The sequence below is a fragment of the Eubalaena glacialis genome, chromosome 1 (genome assembly GCF_028564815.1).
Source record: "Eubalaena glacialis isolate mEubGla1 chromosome 1, mEubGla1.1.hap2.+ XY, whole genome shotgun sequence".
In the NCBI taxonomy this organism is placed as follows: domain Eukaryota; kingdom Metazoa; phylum Chordata; class Mammalia; order Artiodactyla; family Balaenidae; genus Eubalaena; species Eubalaena glacialis.
The window spans coordinates 201284489-201301731 of NC_083716.1; the positions used below are offsets into that span (position 1 = coordinate 201284489).

At 35.5% G+C, this 17243-nt stretch overlaps 1 protein-coding gene across 1 annotated transcript in view; it reads right to left on the reverse strand.

The window, feature by feature from the left end:
* Positions 1-16743, reverse strand: part of STK17B (serine/threonine kinase 17b) — a 28895-nt gene extending 12152 nt beyond the window's left edge. The window contains exons 1-3 of the mRNA XM_061203584.1: positions 16512-16743; positions 6968-7133; positions 1170-1382 (exon numbers count right to left, since the gene is read on the reverse strand). Of these exons, the coding sequence (XP_061059567.1) occupies positions 1170-1382; positions 6968-7089 (335 nt within the window). The 5' untranslated portion in view covers positions 7090-7133; positions 16512-16743. The remainder of the gene's footprint in view (positions 1-1169; positions 1383-6967; positions 7134-16511) is intronic.
* Positions 16744-17243: the final 500 nt, after the last annotated feature.

Here is a 17243-nt window from a genome sequence, read left to right on the forward strand (position 1 = left end):
TTCTCTGCAATTCTAATTTATTTTGAAGGTACTATAATATACCATAATTGGTATGTTGCTGTTCTGGGAGATATACATAGTATTCATTCTTAAACAAACTATTTGTAGGTTTAGCATTTTGCAAAATAAGCATTTTCATTTACAAGTTCACTCTAGGCAATCATCTTTCCTGGTACAAAAATATTTAGATTTTAAATAAATATATAAGCGAAACTATTCATCCCTTAAAATAACTGAACCCTAAAATTTGACTAATATACTTTTAAATTCAAAAAGGCAATAATGCAGGTTAGCTACTAAAAAGAATTACTATATTTATAATTTTTTTTTGCTAAAACACATCTCTAGTTTTTTTTTAAAAAACTATCTTGTAATAAACTATCGGAACCTAAAGTACACTAAACATAAACTTAGCTGGTCTCTTCTAATTGTTGCAGATGTTCAGATATACATTTTACATAATTATAATAAATGTGTCAGACCGTCACATTTTAGAGTAACACATCAATAAAAACACTGTTTTAGAGTAACATGTCAACATATTGGTTAACAAGCCAGTTAGTTTAACCATATTTTATCCCGACTTGACAAATTATTGAAATCTAGGTGTTTTCAACTTTTCACTGACTTGTGGGACGAGATATATTTTTTTCTTATTGCTATAATTCCTAACATAGTGTTTTGCACAACACACATACTAAACACATGTGTTTTTTTTTAACAAACTATGTGGTTTACCTTTCATTCATGCAAGTTTACCTTTTTATTCTCCTTGGGTCACTTCCTTGAATGTGCTTTTCAAATAACTGAATACACAAATTATTTCAATCCTATTTGCCCACCAGATTGTTTTGCAGAAAACCTCATCAATTTTCTGTGCCATTAGCAATGAAAGTATACTCATTTCACCATATTCTGCAAACACGGTATTGTCATTTGTTTATTGAATGCTGTTTAATTAGTTTTTGAGTATGTGTGTGAGGCTGCACATTAAGTTTTGTGAAAACATATAAATATACACTATGTTCCTCTAATATTTTATCAACAGGAATCTTTACAAGTTCTTGTCTTACTTTTATCATTCTTGTTCTTGACATTTCAAGCAACCTTATCCAACAATTAAAATAGGTACTATAAATTTACTTCAATTTTTAAAAATGTATACTTACTGTTCCAATATCAAAATGATTTCACTTGTATTTTCATAGACTTCATGAAGATTAATTACATGGGGACAGGACTTTGCCAATTCAAGTACTGCAATCTCATGTAGAATCTCTGCTCGACAATCCTGCCCTCTTCTTCTCTTTTTCAGAAATTTTGCAGCATATTCTTCACCAGTAGATTTTGATATACATTGTCTAACCACAGCAAATTTTCCTCTGGGGGCAAAAGTGAGGACAATCAATTTTAACTTTTCCATAGAGAACAATATTAGTATAACACAGATACTGTTATATCTCCAACTTTGTCAATCCTTTCAAATATTCATGTCATCAGGAATTTATCTTTGTTCTCTTAACCTAATCAACTACTGCATGTATTTTTATAAAATTTATAGTACTATCACATGAAAATATAAATGGCAAATGTAATAACAAGGTAGGACAATTATATTTATTCTTTACTATTATATCATTAATATGATACGTTACCATTGTAGGGGGAGATCTCATTTGCCTACCAACTCCATGCCATACTCTTGATATAAATTATTGTGTTTAAGTATCACAACAATCCTACATAGTAAATATTATTCTGTTTGGCAGACTCCAGAGAAGATATGTATCTTGGTCTATTTTCAAAGACCAAGAGTTTCACATTAACCCTCTACGAAAAATTTTAGCTTTCCTTCAAATGAAAAAAATTAAATGCAAAAATGGGTATTTGACTTATTTACCTTTATTAGTGTAATCATTTTGCCTTTCAACATCACTTTTAACAAGCTTTGAAGCTTTCTATCACAATTTGTCAATTGTTCTACCAGAGTATCTCTTAGTATTGCTCAGTACCATGAAGCTTGTAACAGATACCAAAGGTATATACATCTTACGGAGAGTATCCAAAGACACTTCACGATCAAGTAAGACAATTCATGGTTATCAGTAGCTACGTACAAACACACCATTAAGGTCATGTTTATCATTTGAGGAATAAACGCGTTTTAGCTCTTTCCAATAACAGTGCTCAACATTTCAGCCAAAATTTTAAAAGACTGGCAAATGATGTATTCTAAGACTATAGTCGCCCAAAATTTAGTTTCTCAAAGACCTAAGCTACTTTGAGTCAGATTATTTTAAGAAACTAATAAAAGCTATTGACTGCCTACCCAGAAAAATGTACACATGCCCTTATATAGAAAGTTTTACATATAATTACAGATGGTTTTCAGATTTTGAAGACCATCCATAAACTTCCTAAGCCTTGTCCAGGGGATCCAAAATTAACACCTTCTATCCTAAGGCTCAAATGACTCACTGGATACTAACAAATCAGGTATAAATAAAAACCTATCTTTAATACACTTGGGATTCGGGGTGGGAGTCGGGGACAGAATAAAGAGCTTGACTGTATTTTTACTTGCTATTCTCAAGCGGCAGGATGACAAAGATCCCTACTCTTTATATCCCAAATTTCCTCAAAATTGGTGCCAATGAAAAGCACTGGAAACCAACCTGAGAAGGTATAGTTACTAATGCAAAAAACTATTTTTTTAAAAAAGTGGCCAAGCTATAATTTGATTCTTTTACATTTATCAAAATAAATATCAACTCAGAAAATTTGTATGCACAAACTTGATTTTTTTTTTTTTTTTTAAATGTTGAGTTTCTTTAGGAGTTTTTGTTTAAATTCCTCTTTTTTTTTTTTAAATTTATTTATTTATTATTTATGGCTGCGTTGGGTCTTCGTTTCTGTGCGAGGGCTTTCTCTAGTTGCGGCAAGTGGGGGCCACTCTTCATCGCGGTGCGCGGGCCTCTCATTATCACGGCCTCTCTTGTTGCGGAGCACAGGCTCCAGACGCGCAGGCTCAGTAGTTGTGGCTCACGGGCCCAGTTGCTCCGCGGCATATGGGATCCTCCCAGACCAGGGCTCGAACCCGTGTCCCCTGCATCGGCAGGCAGACTCTCAACCACTGCGCCACCAGGGAAGCCCCAAACTTGATTTTTTGATAGAACTTTTCATTTAAGATTTGAGAATGCTTTTTAAATTATATCTTCTTATTATATACAAAAGGAATACAAATCAATGCATTTTAATGAGCACACAAAAAAAGTTAATCAGTCCCTTTGTTTTATACTCAAACTGCCCATGTTTTATAGATTTTATACTGGATAAACTGAGTCAAACTAAGAGTAAATGACTCATGAAAGGTCATATATGGAAATGGAGTACCACGACTTAAATTGTGGAATGTGAAATCCCAGCTTTCTGTTCTCACCATTACAAAACAATTCCTCCCTTTAAGATAGTTTTTTTTAAAGAGGTAAATTCACTTTTGCCAACTCTTACTTAGATTTAGAAGTGAAAATTTGTCTAAAGCAAAAAGGAAACTTTGAGTTTTATGAAGAAATTCACCTTGTAAATCTTAGGAAACAAACTAGTTAGCCAAGAAATCTGTCCATCTGAAAAACTTTATAGTACCAATTGTGACAATTAAGTTCTGCTGTAATTTTACAATTATATCTATAAGCCAGAATTTTCTCAGGAACAAAGAGCAAAATTAAATAATAACACTTTTACCTAACTGTTTCAGGTATTCTCATGAGGCTTACAAGTATAGTACTCATTAATGCAAAGCAAAGATGGCCAAATGATATTGGTAATAATTTGCCAATGTTCACCACTAAGTAAAAGCTCCATGAGGGCAGAAACCCTATCTGTCCTAATTACTACAGTAATTATAAAATCTACACTTCGCTAACTAACACATAATAGGAACTGAATATCTGTTGAATGAATGCAAGAGTTAAGAACCTACTATAGTACCATACATTGTGCTATTTTGTATACTGTACTTAAAGCATTTACATTTTTAAAGCTTATTTGAGACTCAAATAAAATTTTACATACATATTCATTTATGTACTGTTAAATAAGGTAAACCTTTTTACCATAATTATCAGATGACTTAGGGAAAAAAAGCAAGTATTCGTTTTCCATTCTAAAATGCTAATTGTCATTTAGAAGTATCAAAAATAATATTTAATACATAATGTTCCTATATCAAATTTAACAGAAACATCTAAGAAAATTTAAAACCCTTAACAATAGTACTTAATTCATACCCTAAAAAGGCAAGGCTGTCTAGATTTCCCAGCAGCTAAAAGGCCTTGTTAGTTACCCTTCTACATTCTAGAATAGACAATAAAATGTGAAAGGATGGGGGAGGGTAAGCCACAAAGGAAGCTGACGTTTATTTTTGCATCTGCCTCACCCTTCTAACCACAAGAAGTCCTATGAAACCTTGATTCAGTTGGGGGAGGGGTGGAAAAAACTTACCCAACATGTTAAAAAACAGGAACAATGCAAAGTTTTTTGAGAACAATCAAAAATGAACTGTTAACTTTTACATATTTTCTTCTAATTTGCTGAAGAAAAATAAATTCTGAAACACTAACATCTTAAAATTAATTAAAAAATTGATTTATAAAGGTAATTTTGTAATCACCACATGCTAGAATTATATGTTTGTATGCTTCAAAATGTACGAGCCTCAGAAGAAACAAGATTATGATCCTAATTTTCACTTTGCACAAGTATGGGATAATATCAAAATTGGTAAGATACTGAAAGAATTTAAAGCAAGTTCATGGCAGATGAAAGGGCATGATTTCCAATTTATCAAGGTTTACTAATTAGACACATCAATATTTACCATGTAACTCATTAGCCCATATCAATTAAAAGAAAAAAGGTCTCTTTCATGAAGGTATTAGAAGATGAAATATTAGCCATCTGAATTTGTTTTCATCACATTCTACCATGAGTTTTTTCTCTAACATGTTGTATACTGAGTCAAGTTTATGACTGTGATTTATGATGGCACCCCATTTACAAAACAACTTAGAATTATTAATATTGTTCTCGAAGTTTAAGTTCTCCAAAACCTTCAAAGAAAAAAAATTAGTCTTTCTAGCTCCGACACAGGCTATCTCAATAAAGTTTTGTTGTATTCTAGATGATGAGATATTGACAATATTGTGTCCATTCTAGACTTTCTCATTTTAAAACTGATGATGAAAAAAATACAAAGTGGTCCAGAAGAGGATAACTGGATCAAGGAAGGCTGTCTGAAAATCAGGTCATAAGATGACCATTTAAGGAAACTGGCAACATTTTGCTATATTCAAATCTCTGAAGGGTTTTTACATGGACATTATATGCAGCTACAAAAGAAGAACTATGTATAGTGGGTAGAGGTTAGCAGAATAGAAAACAGAATTCTGTGCCTAAGAGGTGCCCACAAAATGGAACAGACCATTCTGAGGTAGTGAGTTCCATATCACTGAAGCATTCAAATTGAGGCTGGGTAAAAAACTTGTCAGGAAAATTTTAGAAAAGACTGCTGCACTGCATAAAAAAATTATATTAGAAGGCCACTGACCACTGAAGTCCTTCTAATATAAAGATTCTATGACTATTTAATGAATAGTGAGATACAACTAAAAGAACACTTACTCTTTCCTATATAATGCAAAGAGAAATAATATAGATTTAGAACTAAACTATTTCTTGAAAACATTCTGAAAGGGTTTTGAAACTATATTTTATAAAAAAAAAAACCATTAGAAGACCCAAATATTTTGCACACAAAATTAAATAAATATGACAGGAATACTGAAATATGCTTTCACATTTAGTTCTTAGTCTGATGAGGTAGATATTATCACCCTTATTCTGCAAAAGAAAGACTGCATCCAATATCTGACAAGTGAAAAAGCCAGGACTAGCCTTTATCCTTGACATAAAAGACCACCAAGAATAGAATTACTTGCCATGGTTCAGTCAATTTTTGTTTTCACATTGAGATTTTCAAAGATAAAAAATCATTCACGCTATTTTACTGTGCATCTATCAATACAAACACGGACTTTTACCATTTTAATGTAAAGATCAAACTGAAGAGAGAAAATGATCACCATCCTCCCACCCTTTGTTAAGTGTTTTTAATTTAAAGCTCAAAATGCTGAATACATAACAAATTATTTGGTATATCTTTTGTAACTTTCATATATATTAAAATGGTAGCGCTAAATGGTCTCATAATCTCAGTTCACTCCTTGGTCATAAGGAATTTACACCCTCGTTAAACCAAAACAGATTAGTATCAGTGTAAATACAGGTTTTACTTACAGTACATGCATTGTTTGTCATACAGAATTATACTATCAAATATGAGTCAATTCATTTTGTTTAGAAAAGAGGAGAATCTCCATATTTATTTTTTTTAGCCCAGCACAATATCCTAAGAATTAAAAATTTGTGTATTCAACAAAAACTTCTATGGCATTCTACTAAATACTTTACAAATATTAACTAGTTTAATCCTTACAACAACCATATAAAATAGATAACAATTATCTTCATCCCTGGTTCTCAGATGAGGAAACTACAGAACCAAGAGGTACAGTAATTTAATTGAGGTTAAATAGTAAATGGCAGAGCCCAAACTTGGATGTGGCAGTCCACTGTGCTAAGCTGCCTCTTCCCATGCACAGCCTCAAGTAAGAACCCTGACTTCCTACCATGGGCTCTGAAGCGAGGTGGGATGTATCATATATGCTCACTAACCCTCCACGGATTTGATTTCCAAGTCAGTTAAGACTAAACTCTGTATAACATCAGCAGAGATGAGGACTTTTCTTTCTAATCATTGCGAAATAATAATCAAGTGAGTTTTATGAAAGTATAGACACAGAAATCCTAAATGTGAATTTAAACACATACACATCAAAAGTTTCCTTACCTTCCTAGCTCTTTGGATGTAAGTGTATAAAAATTATTAAAGTTTTCCATTTTAATTGGAGTTTGAGGAGTTGTAGTTAGCAAGCCCGAAATACTTCGACACTCAAATCTTCTCCTCGACATGTTAGATGACTCTCAGGTAGGCTTCTTCAGTCACTTATTTTTACCTATTTAAAAAAAGAGAAGATGCAGGATATAACTTAAATGCAATTAAGAAAAAAAAAAGATGTTATCTCAGATAGGATGTGCGTTATATTGTACAGCTCCAAATATAGCTATAAGATACAACCAAAAAAAAAAAGAAGAAAAAAGAAAGAAAGAAGAAGATTTAAGAGCATATTCTACCCAGAAGGAAGAAAAACAAAAAGCATACACATAAACTGGTATCACCTCTATGGTACTTGAACTAAGTTACTGACTTCATTTCAGAATAAAACTATTGAAAAATCCTGTAAGACCTCCCAAATTCTTAAAAAAACAGTTAAAATAAAATTGTAATACAAACAATCATTCAATTTCATTTTTAAACTCTCATTCTTTAAAGTTATATCTTCACATAACAAGATAATTTAACACAGCACAGTAATGATTATTCATTTTATATTTAATTTCACATGGCCAAACAAATTTGACGGTAAAATCACATGTTGTGAGTTATGTTACTGACATGTGAATGACTACAAGAAATGGACTTGTTTCATAGGCCTTAGAGGCAGAACATAGCACAGAGCCTGCTATGCATGAAGAGCTCTATAATTTTGTTGGATGAGTGAGTGACCACATATAAAGCCTTATTCTAGAGTTCTAATCTGTAACTGAAGCTCATATTTATCTGGAACTTTATGATATTTATGAGTATTCAGTTTTAACATTAAAACTACTATTTCATATTAATTGAATTCATATAATAACAGCAGACTATATATTTTAAGATATGCCTGACTTTTCTGCTATGCCTATCTAATAAGAAATCCAGTATTATTCTTCTAGCACCCTCTTATAAGAACCCCCTGAGCTTCTGTTCCTTCTCTGACACATTTTTCCTCCCCTTATTTCCTACTTGACATGTTCTTTTCTTTATCTTCCTAAATTCAAATGCCACCTATATTCAACTTAGCAAGTACGCAGTATGATTAGAGGGGAGTGTTTTCAGTTTCTGTGTCCTTTGAAAAAACAAAGCCCTAACTAGTTTTGAGGTACATCTCTAGTATTCCAAAAGTAGCAGTGTAGAATTCTGAAAATAACATTTGGACTGAATCACATCTGGGTCTGAATCCCATTTATCCATCATACCAGCTATGAGACATTTAACTTTGCTAATGTTATGGGGTGAATTATGTCCCTTCCCTCAAAATTCATATGTTGAAGTCCTAACCCCCTAGTACCTTAGAAAGTGACTGTATTTGGAGAAAGGGTAATTAAATTAAAATGAGGTCATTAGGGTGTGCCCTAATCCAAGAGGACAGGTGGCCTTATGAAAAAAATGAGATTAGGATACAGAAACACGTAGAGGGAAGATCATGTGAAAACATAGGGAGAAGCCCATCCACAAGCCAAAGAGAAAGGCCTCAGAAGAAACCAGCCCTGCTGACACCTTGATGCCAAAATTCTACTCTCCAGAATTGTAAGAAAATAAATTACTATTGCTTAAGTCACCCGATGTACAGCACTTTGTTATGGCAGCCTAGCAAAGTAATACAGCTACTTTAAAAAAGAAAGAAATATTTCAAATGTGTAGGAAGGGATACAAATATAACAAACACTTGGGGTTTTCAATCTTATTACTTTGCCACATTTTGTTTAAATTAAAAATAAATAAGGCAACATAGACACAGAGTCGGTCCCTTCTTTCCATCCCACTAGCACTGGGTAGGAGAGCTTATCATCTCCTTGCCAACATTTGGCCCATTCAGACAGTTTTGTGGTTTAGTTTGCATTTCTGTGATTACTAGTGAGGACAGCTTCAATTCTGCTGCCCCTAAAGTATGGATGAATTATAGAATGTATCTTGCAGTGCTCTAAATATTAAAAATTAAAATATGATGAACTCATGTAGAATCACACTGGTACAGTGCTAGTCATGAAAGCACATCATGATTGTTCAATAAATAAATACTGTTAATATTCTAATGAAAGATACTCTCCACACAGTCCTCTGCCATTGTTGAATAGCTGTACCCTATATTTCCATATACAAAACTCTCACGCCAAGTTAGCTTAAACTCAACTCTTAAATTCTGTCTTTTTATTCTGTTTTGATGAACTATTTGTATACTTTTAGTTCTGATGGCACTCAGTTTCATTGGTCACATATTCTCTGAAAAATCAATACGGTTACCAATTTCTGTGCTCAACCTTTTTTTCTTCAGGTCATCTTTGGACTTTTAAGATTTTTTTCCCTAAATTTAAGTCTATGAATTTGCATGCTTATTACCACATTTATGTTACAAGCATATATCTAGAAAGAAGGGATATACCTGTATTATAGATACAAATTGGGCTACATTCCCAACATGGTTCCAAATCAGGCCTTAGGAAACATGAGCACAAGAACATGTCAAATTCACTCATATAGAGAGAGTACAGGCTCTTGATTCTAAGATGTTCACCTCATCTAGATTCTAGAATCTAAGATGTTTATCTCATGCTGTAATATATCAGCTAAAAAGTGATCTATTCATAACAATCTAGTAGAATGGAGATATATTTTATAAATAATTATTTTCTGCTCTCAAGTTTCAAAAGAATCAATATGGATCTTAGATATAGTCAAAGACTTATGTTTAATGAAGCATGATTTATAATAGTTAAAAAAATAAAAAGCTTGTAGAATGAATGAATCCCAAAGTCCAACAATAGGGAAATGGCTAAATATACCTAAATAATAGGATATTATATATCTAATAAAAATTGTGCTTTCAAAGAATATTTTTGACTGATATAATACTAAATGAAAAAAGGAAGACAAAACTTTACCTACAGTATGATAATTTTGTCATATAAAGTATATGTATTTGTTATATATAATTTTTGATACATGTTACATAATTTTGTTAAATATAAAAGCAAATAGAGGAAAATACTGGAAAACTATGGCAACATATTAACAGTGGTTATCTTTGGGTGGTGAGATTATGGCAGTATTTATACTTTCCTGTGTTTAAGTTATCTACACCAAGCAGGTATAGACGAAAACTAATAAAATGCCTTTGGGTAAAAAAGATGGCTTTGAATATATATGACTAGACTCTAAACGCAGAAACTTACCCATTTTTAACAGCAAAACATATCTCTTTACACATTAAGTGTTACTTGGCTGGAAGTTCATGAGCCATTATTGCTCAGGTTTTTTAAGGCCTCAACGTTTTCTCTGCATTTATTTAGAGCATATGGTGTTCATTATCCAAATAACAGGTCTGTTCTTATGCAAAGACCATATAAGCATTTAGGGTAAATACTAAGCAAGAATTAATATCTTGTTTAATACTGCATAGAAAGAACAATTTCATAAATTCTGAATTAATGTCATAGTTATAATTCTATATAATGAATAATAATTTGTAACCTTAAGACATATGCCTTTATTATGATATCACTTGGTGAAAATCCAGATTCATCCCGGGATCCCTCCAAAAAAAAAATCCAAAATGTGATATCCAAAATATAATACTAATAGGTATTAAGTTTTGTAATACCTATTCCGTTATATTAGAAGGAAAAAAAAAACTTACCTTTTTTAAAAAAAGGATTGAAATAAATAGTGTTAATACAAACAGGGCCTATTAATCAAGCTACTTAATAGCAATTCCTAATACTAGACATTGGCTTGTGTTTAATTTTTTACCTAACAAATTTTCCACCTAACAAATTTTCCTCCCCTCACATGTACTGTTGGTCATCATAATGGATGAATGTACCATGGTATTTGTATATTTGTATGATTATAAATGCAACTGAAAACAGCATTGGGTAATCAGCAGTTTTTAAAATACGTGTTAGTACAAAAATCATTTTCTGAATTGTGATATATTTTACTCTGTCTCTGAATATGCTGGAAACACAAGCCATGTCTCAGAAAAAAGGAAAAGCACATTTCTGAAGGTTGAACTTTAAGCTTATCTACTTATTGCAAATATACCTATATTACAAACTGCCTTAGGGATCCATATAGCATCCCTTAAGTGTAGCTTCCTTCTATTTACTGCACTTGCACCAGTTGCCACAGCCTAGATATCTTTTCCATTTCCTCTCCTTTGGCCAATTTTGCATATAGCGGAGCAAGAATGTCACCTTTGTCCACCAATCCCTCCACAAACAGCTTGCTGCCCTTCATATAAGATTTAATCCTTGGGCACAAGAAGGTTATCAATCAGCTGTCTTTCCTTGCATCTTCCTAAACTTCCCACTGAATTCTCTTTAACTCTAACAATCACAGACCTTTTCTTGTTTTCTACCATAATTCACAGACCTATAACTGATTCTAAATTACCAATAGGTCTCACTCCATTTGAAATTCATCTCATAACACTATTAGGCTATACTAATAAAAAATCTCAAGGGACTTAGTACGTAAATTTGTGTGTGTGTGTGCGCACACATGAGTAGGTACACAATTATAGACACGATCAGGCATTAAAAACAGTAAGAGGATAATAGAAGAAGGCAAGATACAATTAAGCTTCCAATTACACAATACTATCAATACTAGGAAAAATGGCGCCTCAAGTTTATTTGCAAAGTTTTTTTTTCATTAACTCCCATTACAATAATCACAATAAGAATTCAGATATGGATCAGTGAAGGAAGGAAAAAAGGAAATGTTAGGCTTGATCTGGGCCTTAATTTACTCAAAGGGAGAAAGCAAATGTGACGTGACATGATCAAAAGTAAGACAAACAGTCCCTATAAACCTCTAAATAGCTCTATTTAAAAATATTCATCACGATATTCATTTCAAAGTTATCATATAAAAATGTTTTATAAAATAGAATACATCATATAACACTAAATAAAAACATCTAGAGAATTAAATTATCTGCTCTGATCCTTACATTAGCTTCCCAGTACCTACAAGTTCAAGTCCTTATAGCATGCACACAAAAGCCTTTGAGGCCAGGTACGCAACAGCTTCATTTCCTGCCACACTTGTAGCTCATCTTTTGCCTCCACACCTCTCTTATACTCTTCTGTCTGAACATCCTTTCTACCTTTCTTTAAATGCAAAAACTCTTCGTATGCATCCTTCTTACCTCAGCAAAGAATGTCATCTCCCCCAGGAAGCTTTGCCTAAAACCCACAGGTTGCCTTTAATGCCTGTCCTTTATGCTCCAAATAGGAGGAACCTTGACATACCTCTTTACCTCAACATGTAACATGTTAGACTGCAATTATATTTAGTGTCTGAAGGGTTGCAACCATTTGCTTTCATGCCTAAACTCCCAGCATGGTGTCTGGCACCTGGTAGGAATTTTTTTTAAATGTCTGATGAACTGAATTGTTAAGAATTATGAAATATAGCAAGAAGAATTTTTAGGTACATCTCATATCTTCAAGGGTTTAGCAGAACTTGAGATCCATCTTGAAATTATCATATTGGAGCTTCAAATGCAGCTAATCTCTGCTTAATTCAGTATTTGGCTAAATAAAATAAGAAATATTTTAAATTGCTATCAGAGAACTTCAGTTCTAAACAGGATAGCCATAGTCTGGAAACATGGATAAAATTATAATATCATACATTGTAATATAATACCAACGGGCCATTTATTTTGTATTTACCTATCTTTCCGAACTAGGTGGCCACATGTTACTATACCTACTTCAGCTAAGAATATCAATATTTTAAGAGCTGCCTCAATCAGGAAATCCAGATACTTGTCCTGCCAAGGACTGATAAATCAAGATCTTCATGAAGTAAATTTGAAAGGCAATGGAAAGCAAAGTAAGGCACAAGACGACAGGGGAAAAAACTTTTTCTTTCTACATTAGCATTTATAGCTACCAAGTTTTCCCTAGGAAACAGAGGAACTGGAGATTTATTTATCTAGAATCCATCAAAATAAAGGAAGAACTTTCTGCTAGTGTGGCAGAAGGATCCATTTTTAATTAGTCATTGATCAGAAGCAAAGGTATTTGTGTAGGGAAAGGGATGATGATGATTTTCAATTTCAAGGAAGAGACCGTTCCTTATATGTATTCTACTAACAGGTTTGTTTGTTCTTTTAAGATTGAATAGAAAGCATAATTCAAGAATTTAATCCTTTGAAAATCACAACAGGAAGCCAGCTAACTGACTCTAGTCTAACCAGTCTAGTATATACTATCCAAGGGCTAAAGTCCCAGGTAATGACCCCAGGCCTGATTCTGTGCCATGATAGGTAAGGCCAGGTGCTGTCTCTTCTACCTTCAGAAGGAGAATTAAACCCTATAATTATGGACCAGGATGGAAAGATGTTGAAAACGGAAATATAGTGGGCCAACAAACATACAGTGCTTGTCATTCATCAGATGGAAAATTAAGTTTCTGTTGTAAAATAAAGCACTGTTTACTTACAGCATCTCTGAAGTACTGTTTATTCAGTAAGTATTACAATGCAAAATGGAATATGATCCTCGGATTACAGATGAAACTATCATCTCACTGTTAATATTAAGATTTTTAAATGCTTCAAGTATAACTATTCCCTCTTTTGAAGAAGTTGCAAAGGGTCCAGGGTGCAACGACATGTTGCATATAAATATTAAAAGAAATGGACTAGTTTAGATGTTTAAAGTGACACTGAAGTTTAAGGTTAAATATATTTGGGGGAAAAAGGATAAATTAAAGAAATAAAAAAATGAATAAAGTATGTCTTGAAAATTACATTTGTCACAACATATTTATATAAAAATATGCGAGTTAATTCCTAAGTACCTTTGTTAATTATTGTCTATTATCTATTAATGTCTATTATGATAATAGACATTTGTCTATTATCAAAGAAATACCCTTTGATAATAGTCTATCATAGAATATAAAATACTTAAAAACAAAATCACTGAGGGATGTCCCTGTTGGTCCAGTGGTTAAGACTTCGCCTTCCAATATGCAGGGGGTGTGGGTTCGATCCCTGGTCTGGGAGCTAAGATCCCACATGCCTCGTGGCCCAAAAAACAAAAACCCAAAAAATGTAAAACAGAAGCAATATTGTAACAAATTCAATAAACACTTTAAAAATGGTCCACATTAAAAAAAAAAAAATCTTTAAAAAAAATCATTGAATTTTGTCATCAATATTGTGGAAAATTAAAATAACTAAAACATTTAAAGTTTTCACAAGTGGAAAGTAAGTACATAAATGACTTAATGTCTTTGACACAATCAATACCCACAGAACACAAAGAATTCTTTAAAAAAAAAAATTAATCAAAATCCTTTAAAAGCAGTACCTCTAGAAGCACTGTCCTACTTAGCTGCCAATTTTTTTACAGGAAATATGCACCGCAATATAATATACATGCAACTGTAAGACAATTTTAGGATTAAGTGAAAGTGTCAGCAATCGATTTCCTTGATTCCTGGGTTTTAAATTAGGTCTCTAAGAGAAAAACGGAAATTTTGATAAGGAAATTCTCTCTTACAATTATCAAACAGCTTCAAAAACAAAGCTTTTAAAACATATTTAAATGTTTACTTAACACCAGTAAAACACTGTCAGTGCAAGTCTAAAGATAAAATTGGAAACATGCCATAAAATGCCTGTACTTTCTTCAGCTTTGCTATTAATATGCTGACACAGTGATCAATTAGTCAAGTCCCAACGTTCCTAAAAACTGATTCTATCTTAACCAAATTGTAATTCAGTATTCAATGAGCCCAAGAGAAACTACAACCATTCTGTCCACACACAAAAATGAAAGGCCTTCAATAACACAACTTTTACTTTTAAAACTTGAATATATTGCCATGTAAATACATTTCACTTCAATTTCATATCCATAATTTAGAAAAATGATGTGAAATGTATGATATGTACCTCAAAAATAAAGCAGCTATTAACAACTTCAGTTATTAAAATATAAGAAAAACTTTAAAAAACTGAATATCTGCTCAGAGGAGGATGAAGGGGGAAGAAGAAAGGTCTTAAACTAGGACACTGCTTCTATGGACTAGCTTTTTCAAAAACACACAATTTTACGGGTATGTGGTTTAACATTTATAAAACAAACATTCTGGAAGTTGTTGAAAACTACTTCTGGACAGTTTACTATAAAACTATAAAATGGTGAATCAATGACAAAGTAGGTTTATCATCTTTTCCTTTAATAAAATTGTGCTCCCGGGCTCAAAATGCCAGGTTACATTTGCTGCCAATTGCCCAATCATCTCAGTAGACTATGCTGTCTCAGGGCACATTCTCAAAGGCTTGAGAACCTAAAGGGGTGACACCATATCAAACATCACTGCTTATCATCAGTACCAGGGATGTAAACATTACGTTGGCAAAACAATCAGTGAATGTGACACACAGACCTAATATAATTGAATTCTGATCAGCATGTGGCTTTAAAATGTTTTCTTTTCCTTAATTTCAATTTGCAAATTGATGTTGGAGGGCCTCTAGTCCCATCACAGACAGAGGAAGAACGAACATCAGCTACCAGCTGCCCATAAAGTCTCTTTCAACTTCGTCTCTACTTGCCCCTCTAAGGGAATTCAAATGAAGAGCTTTTCCCTACACTAAAACAAAGAGCTGGGTAAATGTCAAAATCGTAGCCGTCACGTAGTTGTATAGTTTGAGGATGGGTCGTGTACCCTTTGCGGTTTACATGGCGTCAAAATAAAACCAGATCGCTGGAAATCACAGAAACAACTGCAATTCGACTTCTCTATTCACTGACTTTAAAAAACTGTTCACAAGTAGTAACTGAAAATCCCCCACAAGATGAGCACAAACTTCTCTCCAGACGAAAGACAGCTGTGAGCAGGACGTGTCCACGAGTCCAGATGTGAACATGTCCTGTGCCTACACCACAGCTGTGAACTCGGCAGGGTCCTGAAGGGACCACGTTGACGAGACGTGGAAGGGACGCGATCGAGCCGGTCGCGAAGGGGGCCCCCGCGGGGCGCGACCCAGGGAGAGTCCGTGCCGGCCAGGCGACGGCGCGCACACACACAGAGTCAGACAAACAGACACACACACACACGCGCGCGCGCGCGCGCGCGCTCCCCGGGCTGAGAAGGGTACTGGGAGGACCAGCCGCCGCTCCCAGCGCCGAACCCGAGGGAACCAGGGAAGCAGGACTCCAGCCGGAATGCGGCGAGGGATTCGGAGCAGTCGGGCCACCTGGGGGCGGCGGTGTCTGAGCCCATCTTCCCCAGGCCGGGGGTCAGAGGGGACCCCGGATCCGCCCACACCGCCTGGATCCCTCCTCGGGACCCCTCCCACGTTCTGGGTCTCTGTTCCACGGGTAAAGGGGGCTGGTTCAGGGGTTTGGAGTCGCAGCCCCGAGCCCACCCGCCAATCCCGGCAGGACCGCGGACGCGCGAGGCGGAAGACACTGACCGCTCAGGCAGCAGCAGGTTCTCCCGAGGCTGCCCCCTCCAAGGGGGCTCCAGTCCCGCCCCACGCAGGTGGGCACGACAAGACGCGTTCTCCAGCTCTAGCTCCGTGAGGTGCCGGGTAGCTCCGAGCGTGGCAGGACCCACTTTTACTCTTCTGGACAACGGCCAACAGTTGTGACCTGACCTCCCCGTGAGGTGGCTCCCGGCTACGGCAGCAAAGACGGTGACGGGAGGTTACAGTTGAGGTTTGAAAACTGCAGCCGCGTTGCGGGGCAGAGCTGTAGGCTAGAACCCACCCCCTCGGTCGCGAGAGCCAATCCGAGCGCGCATGGAGGGCTGGGCTGTCACGTGAGGAGAGGGCGGGGCGCCGGCCAGCGGCGCGTGCTGCGAGGCGGGGCTCGGTGGTGAGGGGGTGCGGCCGCCCCCCGGCGGTCGGAAGCTGGGCGGAGCTGCAGAGCAGGTGGGGCGCGCTCTCGTAATTGCTGCGAGAAAGGAGTGAGGAGGGCGCCAGCCTGACTGTGCACGGGGCTGCAACTCCGACCTAGTGCATCCCGGCCTTCAGAGTGGGAGTCCACGCGGTGTGAATATCTGAGACTGGGGAGAGGGAAGAAGGAAAGTTAGTCGCTGCTTCTGACTCATTCCCAAACTTCTGTGCCTGTTTTCTCACTCTTCCCGGTCGTCTTATCACCTGAACACACTCGGCCAGTGGAGAGTCCAGTTCGCTCTAACTCGG